The following is an 18,125-nucleotide window of genomic DNA, read 5'->3' as shown; positions in this document are numbered from 1 at the left end:
ACATCATTTTGTTAGCTTTCTGTAATGACGTGTGGCTGGTTATGATGACCACATGGCCCACCATTCACAGAAATAACGTCAGCACTGTATACAAGATGACTGTAATAGTGCATTCTTGGTCACCCTTCGTCGATTGAGATAACAAGTATAGTTGCATTGGAATATATTTATTTGCATAATATTGCATCGTTTAGTTACTATTTATACTTGTAATTACCACCAACTCTGCATTAGATAAATATGACAGCTGCTGCTATATTCGCATATTTAGACGAAACCCCACATCTACATACATCATTGAAGACTATAACAAACAGAAGTGTCATCGGAATCTCGACTTTCTCTAACATTACATACATGCGCTACTCGATGGAGATTATTAAATTATTATACAATCGCATATGTACACTGTGAAAAATTTGCGCCTGTAGAGCAGTTGAACAGATTGGACATCGTGGAGGTGAACAATTACAAACTAGGACATTAAAGTTTACGTATTTTGAGTTTAGGATTTAATATTGTTGTGCGCCTTGGGTCTTTAGAATGGTCTGTGGAAACAATCTTTATACAAAAAACGACTCGATGTGTGTACATAACCGTCCACTAAACCAATTGGCTCATACGTGACCACTTTTTACGATATACGTTTTGGACAAAAAGGGAAGTTTTTTTTTTCACTTTTATCAAACGTGCTTAAAACTGAAATTCAAGTTTCATTTTCAAGGTTAAGTGTTAGCTGAGTGTTCAATCACAATGTATGTATTGTATATATTGTAGGGAAAACTGCCTTTATCGTTATTTAAGCATTAGGAGAACCTCAATGTACATTCTCATCCCATATGTTAACACATATATATATATTTATCCTAATCTGACTTCTCTCTACAAGATAATACCCATAGACCCCACAAACAATTTGATTTTAACATATTATGAAACACTTTTGGTTTCAGACCATTAATAAAACTACCCCTAGCTGCTGCTCTCACTGGTAAAATATTTGGCTACAAAAATTGCTACAATGCTTGGTAAATCATGTGCTGTCTTTGTTGTAGAGGACGCTGTCTTTTGGTTGACCAATGTAACTATTGTAAGTGTTAATAAGTTCCCCTTGAATGCTCGACTGAGGTTTACCATCTCTGCATATCCTGTATTGTAGGGGAACAATACAGGGTCATCAGTATGTAACATCATACGGCGCTGAATCTTTTGAAATGCAAGACTAAATGAAGGGAACACACAATGGAGGCTTCAGCATCTGGTCATTTAAGTATTATCTTCATTTTTTAGCAGGGTTCGACTTTTTGCATAGCATGATGTTTTTTTCTCATACTACTTGAGTATTATTATTATTATAATTTTATAATCTAAAGTCTTACATTGATTGTACTGATTCAAGTATCTTTGATCACATAACTTATGTGGTCGACTGGCCATGCCTTTTGTATGTGTTCAAGCCATGGGCAACACCATCAGTTTTACCACTGAATAGCAAATCTAAAATTAAAATGATACAGCACGATCATAGCAGCTTTTTGAACAAACCATACATTGCTCGATATAATTCAATGACAACAATTTATGTTGATTTACTATCTATGAAAAAAATGGTACTTGAATCCCCTCTAGTAACTAAAGAAATTGACTAATCACCGCTGCCCTTACAACATCAGCATCCACTGCAACTGAGACTCATAGCTCCTTTCATAAAACTTGTGAGGAGCAATTTCAATTTCAGTTGGTGTAATACTGACAGAATGTGTACAGAATGCTAGAGTGTTTGCTGGTATCTCTGTGTTGATGCCGTGAGTTGAACACCATAAAGTAGCACCATTGAAGAAAAGAATGATTGCATTACTGCATTAGGGTTGTTTCGAAAATCTGTGCAAAAATAAAATATATGCAAATGGTAATTTACTGTTTTCAACATGTCTGAGTGACACTTTTGTCAATTATTGACAATCAAGAACTCCGGTTTGCACTGAGAGCTGGTATATAAAGAATTGACATAAAACTGAGCATTGTAGGTAATACACTCTCATGATATGGGGTCTATCTTGCTTTACGTATAAAGGCCAGAAATCAGGGGAGGATTACGCGAGGAACAATGACCTAAATCCCCCGAAAAGTGAATAGAAGGCACACAGCCACATCTGCACAAAAATTATCAAATAAATCGCTGTTGGTCACACATATATTAAACTCATCCATCCAAATTCTATGTTTGTGGCAGCCAAACCACACAGACTCCACAGTCCGATTCATCCATGCTGCAATATGTATCTTAGGCCATACAATATGATTGCTCACTGTAGGATGGCTCAGGATGTTCTGACGACATCGGGGGAAGGGGGGGTAGGGCACTTTGACACCTGGTTAAAGCCATACTGTTAGTAAACAGTCAGAAGACTATGAAAATGGTAATAACCTAAAAACAAGTCAGGGTAACGTAAAAAAATGGTTAGTTTGAAAGATGTGGTTAAGGAGCCATACGTCCCTAAATCTTTTATATTTTAGTCACGAAAAAAAGAGAACATAATACGAACTGTATCTTGTTGAACTTGTTTTATCTAAAATTTTGAAACTTGTTATACCTCCATTTTGACAACATTATCATCAACCTTTTCTGCCATGTTTTTATTTTTTCTCTCTTGTTTTAGCCTCTTCACATTGGCTTTTACTTGTTCTTGGAGCACTTCCATTTTTTTCTTGTACGCATTCAATTCATCTTCTGTGTAAATGGGGTTGTCGCGTAAGTCCTAAATGTAAAAATAACTTAAATAGTTTTACACGTTCATGGTTTAAAAAATGGATACTTAGTAATTGTAATATGACAAACTTTTAACTATACCTCCCAGCCTTCTTCGTCTTGATCTTCCACAAGGGATTCTAAAAATTCTTTCTTACTTATCAGGTTGTCTTTATTTTTATCACTCTGTAAATTAAGCAAACGGGAGGCATTTCTAGATCAATTTGTCTTGTTGAGAAATAATAGTCACAAATAAAATCATTGCCCACGACTCAGAAACGCAATAATACTTAAATAGTATGTATCAATGCAGGAACTAATCTGACAGATGACCACATAAGATACAATCATTTAATCAAAGACTTACTAACAATGTACAAGTGGAATACCCAACACAGTAATAACACTTAACATATTGCTTCCATAAATAAGGTATTACATGCATCTACTGTACTCTTTACATAAAATCCTAGGTTGTTACCATTCAATTAAATGCAACCATAGCAATTAGTGGCATCATAACATAAACAAATTGGGGTATGCTGAGAACTTCTTGGCAGCAGCTATCAGCAGAAATAATTGTATCTGAATTGTTTGTACAATTATGCTTGGCGATTATGATAAAATACCTGATTATAAATATGTTCTCTCATTCTTGAAAGTTCTTCTTTAATCTCCACAGGGTTGCCGTCTTTGCCATATATTTTTTCAACCTAAATGATGTACATTTTAGATGAGTATGATGTATACGAATAATACAACGATGTTGGACGTTATGTTTTTCAATACAACTTTGACATTATCAGATTATAATAATGGCGGAGCAAATTTCACAATTTTACAACAATGGGGTGTATATCTGAGCATTAATGGATGACAGCACACTTTTTACTCCATTGATTTGCGAGGCGTTAGTTGAGCACAAAGTTTTCTTGAGTTCGTTGTGGGATTCGTTCTTCGGTCAGTGAGAGACTGACATGTGATTCGACATACGGGTGTTCTTATATAGAGTAGTGGTGAACTCATCGTCAACTCTATGATACGTTTATGATGACACCATTATATACATGCAAGTGACAACTTGCAATTCAATGTATGGTATAATTTAGTATATATGATTTGGTATAATTTGGCGCGACTTGCAATTTAGTCAAAAACTAGAACTGGTTATTTGTTCCGAGCATAGCTGCAGTTTATCAGAATCACTTTTGTTGGTAATGTCAATATATTGTTATGGTATTACAAGGTCACTTGACCATCTAAATAATATTTTTACTATATTCTAAATATGGAAAGGCGTCACAACAAAGTACAATGACTGACTTAGATGTGGTTATTTTGTGTTCGTATCAACCTCATAAAAACTGAAGATTTTTTCTGGATATCCTTGTTACAAAGAAACAATATAAAATTTTGAATCTGTCATATTGATACTTTATTGGTCGGTTGTGTATTTTATTCACACTTGTTCACACAACAGTCTGTCGCATTTGGCGCCACAGAAACGTTTCTCCCCCCTCCCCCCAAAAACGTTATATTAATAAAGCTGATATTTTGATCTAAAATATTTGTGTTTTACCAACTCATGAATCTTATCAATGGTATCATGCTCTGATTCTTCGAATTAAATATTCTCCATTGTGTGGTAATATTGTGACGTAATATAAACATAGTATATTTACATCAAAAGTATTTTACTATGGTATGTATTTATATTAGATAGTTGAACATTTATTAGTCATCTACATAATATATACGTTTAGCTTGAAGTCTATATTTTGACACAAATGACTTGCCTCTAATATTAGTAAAGCCTCCATTTCGTGCATGTCCAGAAAACCATCGCCGTTGACATCGTGAATAGTAAAAAACACCTTCGGATTAAAATAATCTTTTTCCAAGTGATCTGTTTTCTCCCAAACTTCTTGAAATTGCTTTTTGCTACCCTGGAATGTACAATACATGTTCAATAGTAGTTTCATGTAACAAAAAAACTATTATACTTTCTGCAATAGTGGCATTATCTTATTAACGGCTACAAACCCTTAGTATTTTCGAGTGTCTAGCATATTAGCCATGAATGACATCTTTATAATATATGCGAGCGGGCAAAAATGTAAAAGACCAATGACATTCAATCTGTATGCAAAATTAGCAAACAATTGCAAATGCCACATAACTAGATTATCCATATTAGCAAATATAGTCACTGAGCACTTTGCTATGGGACTTTCTTGCAGATCCCACGTGGTCTACCACCTTTATGCTCATTTTGGCAGAACATATGTTGTCATAGCAGCAAAATAACATTTACACGACTTGTCAGGATGAGTATCCCGACATATTTGAGTCATGTGATGATGTAGGCGAACATAATATATTGTAGGATATTCTAAATAATACTCACTGGGTGGTTGACCTTTTCATGTTTGCCTTCTTTTAGCTTTTCTTCTGCAAACTTTTCTTCTTGTACTTTTCGTTCATTCGAAGTCAAATTAAGAAGTTCTTTCCTCCTCTGGATTTCCTTCTCCATGGCTCCTTTTTTAAATTCTTCTTTTCTCATCTTATCGATCCTATCAATGTCTTGCTTTGCCTGGTAAAGAAGGGTTGATAGGGTTGCAATTATCGTATATTTAAAGTGTCTATGTCTTCCAACTATATCACCGATGACACTAGGTTATGTAGTGGGGATACCACAACCAGTATTTATCCAAGGGACATTATGTCCCCCGATACAAAATACAACAATCTAATATGAAAATAAGTATATATATACTTGTTGAATTCTTGAAAATAGAATGAGTTAGTCGAAGAAGAATATATAAACCTCGACTAAATTTTGAATGCAGATCTATGTATATGTTCCAATGTTTGAATAATCATTACAATCCACGTGCCACATAAACCAAATGCAAATTGAAAGAATTATGTCCTATGTAAATATGTCGCTGTGTGAAATCACTAACTACCTTTGCTAATAGCAATTGCAAGTCCTCTTGTTGAAACCCTGGCGCCATAAATTCAACATGACCTGTGTATTCTTTAATAATATTTGCCATATTCCCCACATGAGTCGGGTTTGCTTCTAAACTTATCAAACATATAAAGTAATGTTAAAATGTAATTATGTGCGTGTTGTGAGTTTTTCATTAAAAAAACAGATATAAAACGAACGTCATATTGTGAACTTATACTAAATCAAATAGTGCGAAAACAAACACAAATGTTTTATTTTTAAATTTAAGCATAAAGGAATATAACACATACCACGATCTGCCTTAACGCTGTTACTTATTACTTTTCTGAGGCGTTTTATTTCTCGGGTTTTCAATTCATCAAGTTTATCACGAACGGTTTTGTGAGCGAATTTTAAAATATGACTCACATTTCCATCCTGCACACAAATGAATTGTATTTTATTGTAAACATATGTGATTATAGTACATGGGTGGTTATCTGTCAACAGCTTAAAGCAGTATTAAAACATTATGTGATATACATTGCAATAACAATGTTATGAATTCAAGTTCTGCTTGTAGCAGTTCCAACAAACCTGGGAATAGTAAGCAACTGAGGGGACTAATCAAAAAAGACTATTCTTAATATAAATAGAGAAAATGTGCTCGAGAGCTGTGATTAAGCTTCATTCGATGTCATATACATCTATTTATAATTAATCCGACCAGCAGTTTCAAAGGAAAGTTAATAATTTTTATTTAATAAATTATTTTTTTATCCAAAATAAAAACCATGTAGTCATACAACGAACACATCTGATATTATTTTCGAACGAATATGCATTCGGGTGAACTGAAGATTGCTCTATTTGAGAAAAACGGGATCCGAAATGCCATGGAAAATGAGCATTTGTTGGTATGGTGAAAGTGCGTGGTCATATTTAGAAATACAGCTTGATAACAATGGCTGAAAAGGTATATGATGTTATCAATATGAATCCGAATATTGTTAAAAATAATCAATAATAAATTTAAAGTGATCTTTCATAATGAATGACATGCAAGCTAAGTACCATACTGAGTGGATGCAAAACTCATAATGATTGCAGCTCAGTATTGCAATATTCGAATTTGGCTAGAACTCCTTGTGTGAAAAAAAAAAGTAATAAACACCCAACTATTATTTCCTGGTTACTGAGCTTGTCCAATTCTTCCATTACTTTGGGATCATCTGTAAGAATTTCCCCAACCTGACTGTAGTATCGCTGATACTCCAATAGTAAATGGCTATCCTGCAAGAATTTAAAAAATTAAAACGAATACTGTACTGTTTTCTTTAGCTCGGGCTTGTGGTGAAGATACAATATTGTAATATTGTATTTACACACGGGTTCCTATTGTACCACATATTTATAATATATAAGGCAAATAGGATTAGTTAGTTATTTTCGATATTACTAAAATCTGATATCTTTATGTTTAACATTCGCGAAAATGGACCGAAAAATCATAGAACGTCCATAATTTGTGATGTGAACAAAAACATCATTCGTGATCACACATATTTATTAATTGTAATTCGTTTCAATTTATGAATCACATCACGTGTAGTATCGAATAGTTCGTTGTCAAATAACCAACAAACAATTAATTATAATTCTATTCTATTCTATTCTATTCTATTCTATTCTATTCTATTCTATTCTATTCTATTCTATTCTATTCTATTCTATTCTATTCTAACAAAATATTTGTTTTCCTTACTGCTAAATCCTCGTCAGTAAGCTCGTCTTCATTAATGTCCACTGGAGCTGAATAGACCATGGAGATGGCGGCTGCCAGTAGTAACCATGGTAAACACTGCTTCAACTTGATCATGTTCAGACTTTTATGAGCAAGTACAATTTGTCAAGCAATTCTCATTGATATTCCTCCAATGACTGTGTCTCACAGTGCGTATATTCTTTTGTTTGACAATGAACTGGGCACGTTATTGTCACACGTATTATGTTGCATCCAGTACGTATTCCTACAACCACGTATTATGTTTTAAAAATAGAACAGATGCAAATTTTTGCAATGGATTATATTTATAGTATTTTCGTTGTTGATTTTTATTTTCTGTATTGTAGCCATGTTGCATTTTTCCTGACCATTGAATGATTACATACACCAATAATAATTGGTTTTGGGCGAAATATAATACACATTGTCATATCACGCGAAATACGAAACTGGCGACATGTGTGTAAAATCGATTACGCGAAGAGCGCTTTCTATCCTGATATCTACTATAAATTTTCAAAATAAATGCTTTTAGTCACAGTGTATACAGCATTACGTTAAAATTACATATAAAATCCGGCATGTGGTGATTGTTATAACCCATGTGCCTTCAGTGTACTAACCTACCATTTTATTAGCCACATTCTATTCCCCTCAATAGCCAATATCGATAGCGAATACAAGTAATACACAATATATTTGCTGATGTTGACATCGTTCGTGTTAACAACCGAGACTTAAGACAATAAGACTTCACAGTACACAGAGTTGTAACCACGCTTTATCATCGCCTCCTCCTCCTCCTGACACAAATGAGCTGTTAATAATCTACATTTTTGTCAAGTTCATTCTAATGATGAAGTGCTGTGACTTGCATTCGTGCCGATTTTGCGAATCTTAGAGTTTCCCTCGTCCCGAGAAGACAAAGCCGGAGACAAAGGCAAGATGGCGGACAACAGTGACGAATTACCACATATCAGTATAGAAGACAGTCTTGATTCGATATGCAAAAATGTAGACAAGGAATCAACTATGCGAAATACATTGTGTGAAGTACAAAAATCCGACGTATCTCATAACTTGCTTAAGGTAACATCGGATATAACTTACACATTTGATCACCAATGAATACACACCTTGACTTCCAATATAATTATAATTGCAATTACTATTCCCCTGAAAATGTCAATTCATTCTGCTCTTTACTAGATCACAACATACGGCCCCTCACAAAACATTACCATGATTTTGTTTACATTTCTCAATATTAAATCACAATTTTCTCTTCCAGCTCTTTAGTGAAACTTAGTTAAAAACTCTGTCTTTTTAACCTGTTGATTATAGTTTAATCACTTGTAATAGAGAAAGTTCTCAAGGTGGGAATGTAACTCCATTTACAGCTCTCTGTCATTCAATCATATTAATAATATTCAAATTAAACATTGTGAATCGATCTTTGTGGAAACCATTGTCAATAACAATAGACTCTCGAGAACCTAACACCTCGTATCATGAATACCTTGACAGTTTATAATCATGCCTATCCTAGTTATCAGCTAGTGGTGAAAAGAAAATCATCCTGCGCGACGTCAACATTGACACTGCACATAATAATTTCTCAATGCATATAAGTATACCCAAATAATCAACATTGCTATGCGGGTTTTTCAACAATCCAACACAACAATTGACCATTTATTAACAAAGATAACTAATCACTTTATTTGAAAGTGGCACGACAGTAACCTTCATTAGTGATTATTATCAAATTGTTGGTATCCTGAAAATGTTTAAATATGTTTTAGACAAGAAAAACCTTCAAAACTTTAAAGGGAAAGTCAAGGCTAACAACATAATACTCCTAGATAAAAGAGCTTGTCAAATGTAAGAACATGCAATTTACAGCTTTTTTATATCACTTTTCATTCTCTAGATATTCAACTTTTCATCAATTTATGTAGTCCGCCATCTTGATTCTTCATCAAAGGATTATGGGTTAAGTATGACATCATAGAATCTGTTGTCGGAAATTGAAAAAAATTATGATTGTATATTAAGCAAAGGTATTATTCCTGATGATTTAAACATTGCTAAGATTACACCTATTTAAAAAAAACGGTACACCAGCAGAGGCCAGTAACTATCGCTATATTTCAATTCAACCAATTTGAATCCATTGTGAATAAACAATTTCCTTGAAAAATATCACACAATTTGGCTTTCGCAAAAAACATAACACCAAACTCGCTCTAACTGACCTAGCCTCCAACATCGTCGATAACTTGGATAGTGACTGCATAAATTTCGGAATTGTTATTGTTATTATTAATCACCAAATCTTGAACATTATGGTATCAGACGTCTCCCGTTACAATGGTTTGAAAACTACCATTTCAATCAACAACAATAAGTCAACATTGGTAACAAACTGTCTTCTTTCAAAGAAATAAAATGTGGTGTTCCACAAGGATTGATTTTAGACCCTATTTTATGTTTTAGATTATATCAATGATATAAATTCCAGCAATGTTTTTTTTGATTTTCTAGACTAGACAAGTTCTAGGGAACTATTTTTTATATATATCTAACAATATATATTTACTAATTTGTTTATTTATTAACTTCACTTGTAATTCATTTGTATATATTTATTTGTATGTGTGTGTGTTTTATAGTAAAAAAAATAAACTTCAAACTTATTTACACATTGTAGGCTAATGTCAAAAGTCACATTCTACTTGCATTTTGGGATATAAATCAAACATTAGAATCATTTTTGATGTATTATTGAATTATTTTGATGCGTCTTGTAAAAATAGTAATAACTAGTATTCACTTAAATTTCTTGAAATCCGTTTTAATGTATCCTAGCTGGAATATATGTGTGATGACGTGATGATGACACATTGTTATGTTTAACACTGGATTATTTATTATTTGGCAGAAACGACGGGAAAGTCGCATGGTGTGCCACTAACTGTTAAAAATTCAAGATTAGTGTATTTGGTTACTGATACTGATGGCAGTGCCACTTATTCCCTACCCAAATGCATGTGATATGTTCTCTTCATAGCGTTCATATGTCGCCCAATTTGCTGATTCGATAAATACAACTCCCACTCTCTTAAGAAGCCTCTCCTAGCTTAGATATATTATTTGATTAGCCAAGAGTTCATTCTCCTTTTAAATTCTCCTGTCTCTTTCTAGTTACTTTAAACGTGAAATTGTAACAGTTATTTTATCATAATTGATGTGCTTTTGTGGTGCTGATGGCTCTCCTGAAGTTGAACTTGACAATTTATTATTTATTTAGTCTTTTTTTTCGCAACATATGTCAATGATATCTAAGTGAAGTTGTACATTTTTGTAAGAAATCCATGAGTATCCTCATTTGTCATTGGATAGACATCGACATTTACCATCACTCTTCTGAGGAAAAAGAATCTCTTGACAATTTTTTTTTATTGTTATTGTTATTTTTCTCAATTTAGCGTGATTTTTTTCAAATAATCTCCCTCAATACGATTACAAACAATTAGCAGTGATTCTTTGATCTGGCCTGGGCGTTTCTGAATTCTTTCATATTCAGTGTTGGACACCAACGCAGTTGCTACCCATGCCAAGGGTGAGTCCATCACAGATTCGATAAGTCAAAATAATAGTATAATGTAGAAATGTATGCTTACGTTATAATACCTAAGATTCATGCCGGAATAACACACTGAATATATGTTCGTAATTATGTAGTTTTGCATTTAACACGTATTATATGAAAAGGTAAGTGAAAGGAAGAATTTTAATGTGACCTCAATAAGATCTATATATCCATGATTTTTGGCGAATGTCGCGATCTTGGTTAAAACTGATTTTTTTGGTTTCATAGAACAACTATAAGACAAGACGTGTGTTTATGTTTAGTGTAATTGTCTTATAAATATAAATACACATAAAAATTTGGATAAACCTGCATTTTTACGTTTTAGGTGAATATGTAATATTATTCTCAGTAAAAAACAATGTTATTGTATTTTCATGGAACCTTATTTGCGATTGGATTCAGATCGCATTGTCACATTTTGTCTATTGACACAATTGGAATATATTTTTCAATGACATGTAAAACAGTCAATCTGCAGATGTCCGACTTGATTCGAGATTTTACAGGTTACATTTCCCCCATAAGCATTGACATTGGTACTGTGAAGCACATTATTCACATTCGAATATATTTTCATCCACAATCCGCATAGAATGAGTATAGCACAGTAATATGTGTAAATGAACTTGTGATATTAAGGAGATTGTGTAATATGTTTACAAGAAAAGTATCCATCATATTTTATTTCCATATATAATTTTCATTCACACCTGTTTGTGATTTGTTATAAATACAATATTTGGAAATGTATAAATACTAAAATTGTGAATTATTATCTACTGAATAAGTTTACAATCGTCTTGCTGAGCTCATTTGGTCTGAGGTAATAATTGCAGTAATTGTGCAGTCAAACTTGCATTCTGACAATATTATCATCAGTCTGTTGCTGCTCCGTCAACTTGTTATTTGCTCGGTCCTGTCTTTTCTTCGTGGCATTGTCTTTTACTTCTTGAAGCTCTTCCATTTTTTTGTTGTACTCATTCAATTCATCTTCCGTGTAAATGGGATTGTCGCGTAAGTCCTAAATGAGAATATAACTTAAATAGTTTTACACGTTCATGGTTTAAGAAATGGATATTTAGTAATTGTAATATGACAAACTAAAAACTATACCTCCCAGCCTTCTTCATCTTGATCTCTTGAAATAGACTCTACAAATTCTTTCTGATTTATTAAATCGTCTTTATTTTGATCAACCTGTGAATTTGACAGATGGAAAACAACCAAGCATTAAATATCACATTACCGCACGTTGACAGAACTGTGATTAGAATTTTTCGAAATTAATTTCTATATCTTCATTATAGGATCAACATCACTTAGCTGTCACAGTGATAAATGTCACAGAATGGATTGTGGTTGCTATATATTAGTCACGAATATACAAAATTAATTGTCTAATAGGACTACAAATGTATTACAAATTTGTCCCTACAATATAACATATTTAGAAAGTATCATTATCAGAGCAAATATGACAGACATAGTAGGATAAATGTTTTTATCATAAATACTTAAAATTGGGAATTGTATATATAAACAACAAATTATCAAATCGGATATCGAACCAATGTATACTGCTGTCTGGAAAACAGGGAATAGTGTTATTGAAAACTTAAGATGAATTTAAACTGGCAAATAGACAAACTAAATGTCGAATGCAATAACAATTGTTTCCAGGAATAGGGTACTAGACGTATATAATTTATTCTTTAAATTAAACACAGGTTAAATTGGTTATCATTTAATTAAATTTATGTATGTACATAACATAAAAGGTTGAAATCATTTGTGTGATATGGACCTTTGCTATCATTAACAACCAGACTAAATTGTGTTAATAATATCTACATAGTGTGTACGTGGTGAATATACAAAAATGCAAGTGTTACCTCATTATAAACATGTTCTCTCATTCTCGAAATTTCTTCTGTTTTCTCTGAAGGGTCACCATCTTCGCCATATATTTTGTCAACCTAAATTGGGAACATTACATAGAGAAGTAGAGTATACAAATAACACGTTAGTATAATATGTATAATATCCTAAAATCTTTTATTTATGTTTAAGAATGACTGATGAAAATTCACATACAGTGCAAAATAAACACAGCCATACAAATAATATCAAAATAATGTTTTTGAAAAGTTAACTTTTTTTCTAAATGAAGAACAACTTCACAGCCAAACCCATTTATCGATCGTCTGATACAATACTGTAATTACTGTTATGAAAAAAAACACGCTGCTTATGATCTACGGTTAGATTTGTTATTTACACTTGTCTGACCATCTCTAATATTTTGACGTCTCAAAATGCATCGTCGCGACAAAGGTATATTAATATTGCTGTAAATATAATTTATTGTTGTTTAACTATGGTCAAACCCATTCGCTAAAACAAGACATGTGAATAACCATTGTAGCTCGAAATGCTATTATTAAAGGTGTAATTTTTAAATTATTAATCAAATTAAAAAATTAAAAATGGCTATTGCATGACAATAATGTCGAATATATTTATAGTAAGTATGTGTGTATTCATTTCCATTTGTGTAATAGCGTCTAGAGTAAAGGGAACACCAGTGTAGTACGATTGTCATATTGCTGGCCCGTACAGTTACTTGCCTCTTTTATTAATAATGCTTCTACCTCGAGAATGTCCAGAAAGCCATCAGCATTAATATCGTGCATTCTAAAAAACACCTTCGGGTCAAAAAACTCTTTTTCCAATTGATCTGTTTTTTCCCACACTTCTTCTAATTGCTTTTTGCTACCCTGGAAATATACAATATGTATATGAAACAACGTTATAAATATATAAACTTTTCTGAAATATGCTGTTATATCTCATCTATATAACACATACCACAATATCAAACAACGACTTTGTGCTTCATGTGTTAGCATATATTTTTTTTACAAATCCTGTATAGATAGTTTTGATAAAAACTAGAAAATTACATCGAATGTATGAATTTATATATCAGTGTTCAATACAAAAAATTGTGAGTTGTTGGTGTCATGTGTTGGTGTCTGTCCGAGTAGGTCGTTTTATTCAGGCTATTGTCACGTGAGGAATCCCGAGATTCTGACAAATGCAAGTTCAAACATGCTGGTAATATATATTGGGATATGATGTAAACGGAACTAATATCATGCCCATCACCCAAACCACCCATGCACATACAATTTTGTAGGATATCCCAAATAACACTCACTGGATGGTTGACCTCTTCATGTTTGCTTTCTTTTAGCTTTTCTTCTGCAAACTTTTCTTCTTGTACTTTTCGCTCATTCAAAGATAAATTAAGAAGCTCTTTCCTTCTCTGAATTTCCTTTTCCATGGCTCCTTTCTTAAAATCGTCTTTTCTCAGCTGATTGATCCTAGTAATATCTTCGTGTGCCTGGTAATTAAGTTGACATGGTTACATCTTCATCATTTTAGTAAAACTCATTATAAACAAATATTTTGAATAATCTGATTACAAGAAAACAATTTTAACGCGCATAACGAGTAATGTTTATTTGTGTATGTTATACTGGGAAATGCAAATGCTCTTTAATGAGCCAAATTGAAAAAGACAAAAGAATACACAGACAGCTCACAAACAATATTCAAATGACACTTTATTCTACAGAGTGTTTGTATTATACGATTAAAAGTTTACGAAATTTTCACCTTTACATTATACTTTTCTGACACTCCGGCCAACGTTTTAAAAATAACTTTTACAAACGTTCCAATAAACTGATTTCCTACCAACCTAAATATCCATCCATCATGACTTCTCTGTCTTTCCAACTAACTCTTTTGACAATCGACAATTTAGACGTTCCAACCAACCCCATGTCACGCATTTCCATCACCTTTCAATCAACTTGTTCAACGTTCTACCAAAATTTTCCAGACTCGTAGCAACAGTGGTGCTAGTTATGTCACAAATGTATGTGCATTGTGTATAACGAGCTATATAGAAGATTTGGATACCTTTTTTATTAACAATTGCAAGTCCTCTGGTCGGAACTCTTGCATCTTCATTTCGATGTGTCCCGTATAGTCCTTGATACTGTTTGCTATGCTCTCCTTCATGGCAGCAGTGGCGTTCGATTCTAAACATATCAAACACGGTCATGTAATGTATTCAGGCGAGTATTTTCTGAAGGAAAGACATAGTTCTTAAAGACAAGAGTTGTTTTTTTAAATGCATATTCCATACTTCCAAAAATAATTAATTAGACGGCAACTTAAACCACTAGCTTTAACAATGTGATATACACAGGGTTGTATATTGCAATGCAATCATATGTTTGAATAATTATATATACATACACATATTGCAACGCAATCATATACCACTTGTTTGAATAATCATTAGGCAACAAGACGTCAAAGACGGAAATACCACGATATATTGCGCAATTCACGACATTTACACACGAGACGCAGGCAGGTACATCTTTTAGTGTATTGTGTAATATCAAGCGGTATACCTGACTTACACATGAGTTACTGCTATCATATATCAGTATTACTTTTCTGTGTTTTAGCGATGAACAATAACAACAGCAATAACACAATCAAAATTAAATTGCAACGGCGCGTTCTGAATGCGTCCGGGGTAAATTATAATGGCCCTTGAACTATCATTTTAAGTTCGTTTTCAAATTACATTTCTCTGCAATATTGATAAACCTATTTTTTGAAAATTATCAGTTGTCGAACAGCCCTTCATCACACAGACTCGGCGAATTTAATAACGGTAGTGATGCTATTACATTATTGACTATTATATTGGTTTCGTTTCGGTAAAATGGCTTTCCTTTTTATAAACTGCAATTAAATATCATAATCTTCATCATTTTCCCAACATAAATTAACTTAAGAATTAATAATTAACTTAACCAAACATTATGCTCTATTGGCAAAGAAGGCGACACGAAATTTTGCATTTTTGACAAAATTTTGAAATTTCCTGCATTTCGCGGGGGCAAATTTTGCTGAACCCCCCCCCCCCAACACCCACCCCCCCCCCTGATTGGACCATGGCTTGCATAAATTAAAACAGTGTATCGTTCAACCATAATATAATAATTAAATAACAGTAATATTCTATGTATAATGTGATGCACGACCGTAAACAATGGCCGCAGCAGTGTACCATTCAACACAAATTTGATCCAAGATTTATAATGGCTAAATATATCAAAACGTAGGTGTATTCTGCCGTAAAACATTACATACCCCGAGCTGCTTTAAAGCTTTTACTTATTCCTGATCTGAGACGTTTAATTTCTTCGCTTTTCAATTCGTCCAGTTTATCACGAATGGTTTTGTGGGCGAATTGTAAGACATGGCTCACATTTCCACTCTGTAAAAATAAATCGTGCTTTAACATAACATATATGTTGTCTTCTTTAATAACACTGTAATATGTAATATAACGCAAAAATAATTGCATATGGAGGCGACGGTTTGTACTCGTATCAACGTGCGTATTCGTGTTGTTGCTACACTATTCTCTGTCATGTATGTAAGTAATACAGTTTATATACCATATATAACAATAATAATGATAATGATGAACCCATCCTACCTCTATGTCGTGGTCACTAAGTTTTTTCAATTCATCAAGAATAACTGGATCGTCTGTAAGAATTTCTCCGACCTGTCGGAAATAACTCCGATAGTCCAATAGCAGAAAGCTATCCTGGAAAAATGTTAAATATAAATCAATATTAACTTGCGTTTCATAGTTATTTTATTATACACAGATTTTATTTTTACATACAGGTTCCTATTATTGTACATATTGCGGGTTAGCCCTTTAAGTGTATACCGCTGATAGAAAAAAAAAACATGGCAGCCATTGTTTAATTTTCACAAAAAAAAGAGATACCAGAATTACACGATATAAATCATTTGTTATTTTCACCAAAATGCATATGTTATTACAGTTTAGTTCGGTTATAAAATATGTCACAGTTTGAATAGGTAATTCCCGACCGAATTCGCCAGTTTCAAATAACAATGCATCAGTTCTAAAAATAGATTAAGCAATTCATTTGGAGATGCCATAATTAAATAAATTTTATTTTTTCTTACTTCTAAATCTTTATCGTCGACCTCATCTTCGTTAACGTTCACTGGGGCTGAATAGAGTACAGTGATGGCGGCTGCCAGTATTAGCCATGGTAAACACTGCTTCAACATGAACATGTTCGGACTTTTATGATCGAGTATAATTTATCAAACGATGCGAATTAATATTCCTCCAACGACTATGTTTCCCAATGAGTATATTTCCTTGTTTCACTACGCAGCGGACGTTTTATTGTGATGTGAATTGCGTTGTATTCAGTACGTATTCCTACAACCAGGCATTATGTTTAAAAATAGAACGTATGCAAATTTTGCGATGGATTACATATATTTGTGAATGATACTGCATTTAGCCATGTTTGTGGTCCTAATAGGTTGATTCGCAAAAATGAGAATTTAAACACAATAAGGTAGATCTGTGTGTGTGTGCTTGCATTCATGAAATTGATACATACATCAACCACCGATCGACGTATGTATAAGTCTGTAGTCAAAGGTTTATGAAAATGAAAATGATGTTCAAGTCAGAATGAATCGTCAATATGCAAACGTATTTTGAAAAACCTCTCACGAATTGTTTCCCCTGTAATTGTTGTTCAGTAACACCGATAATACTCACCACATTATTTGCCGGTTAGCCAACATTTACACATTTTTGACACCTTATCACATGCTTTTTTTCATAAATTGTTACTTCATGACGCCACTTTCTGTGTGTATCAGTTCTAATCGAGGTCATACACATTTTCCCTACTGGGTGTAGTTTGCTTGTCAGTTGTTTTTGGCATGTTGGCTATAGACGTTTGATTATCGTTCTTGGAGCACTAGTAGAAATGTTTATCGACTGCGAATTAATTCTAGTAGTTTCTACTAT

General features: G+C 33.1%; 2 protein-coding genes across 2 annotated transcripts; both read right to left on the bottom strand.

Annotated features, from left to right (window-relative positions):
* Nucleotides 1–2,550: 2,550 nt before the first annotated feature.
* On the bottom strand, nucleotides 2,551–7,745 carry LOC102803553 (nucleobindin-2-like). The gene is made up of 9 exons (XM_078009511.2): nucleotides 7,471–7,745; nucleotides 6,885–6,998; nucleotides 6,017–6,143; nucleotides 5,719–5,834; nucleotides 5,157–5,342; nucleotides 4,546–4,695; nucleotides 3,379–3,462; nucleotides 2,852–2,935; nucleotides 2,551–2,759 (listed from the first exon to the last, which is right to left on the bottom strand). Exons 1-9 carry the CDS (start codon nucleotides 7,582–7,584, stop codon nucleotides 2,589–2,591), a joined length of 1,146 nt encoding a protein of 381 aa, XP_077865637.1. The 5' UTR covers nucleotides 7,585–7,745; the 3' UTR covers nucleotides 2,551–2,588.
* A 4,055-nt stretch (nucleotides 7,746–11,800) lies between these two features.
* LOC100371600 (nucleobindin-2-like) lies at nucleotides 11,801–17,522 on the bottom strand. Its single transcript, XM_002730886.4, has 9 exons — nucleotides 17,255–17,522; nucleotides 16,746–16,859; nucleotides 16,394–16,520; nucleotides 15,140–15,261; nucleotides 14,370–14,555; nucleotides 13,777–13,926; nucleotides 13,042–13,125; nucleotides 12,263–12,346; nucleotides 11,801–12,170 (listed from the first exon to the last, which is right to left on the bottom strand). Exons 1-9 carry the CDS (start codon nucleotides 17,366–17,368, stop codon nucleotides 11,997–11,999), a joined length of 1,155 nt encoding a protein of 384 aa, XP_002730932.2. The 5' UTR covers nucleotides 17,369–17,522; the 3' UTR covers nucleotides 11,801–11,996.
* Between the last annotated feature and the right edge of the window lie 603 nt (nucleotides 17,523–18,125).

The sequence above is a fragment of the Saccoglossus kowalevskii genome, chromosome 1 (assembly GCF_978046115.1).
Source record: "Saccoglossus kowalevskii chromosome 1, keSacKowa6.1, whole genome shotgun sequence".
Classification (NCBI taxonomy): Eukaryota; Metazoa; Hemichordata; class Enteropneusta; family Harrimaniidae; genus Saccoglossus; species Saccoglossus kowalevskii.
The sequence above is the reverse complement of the archived record's forward strand: the minus strand, read 5'-3'. Positions and strand labels throughout refer to the sequence as shown.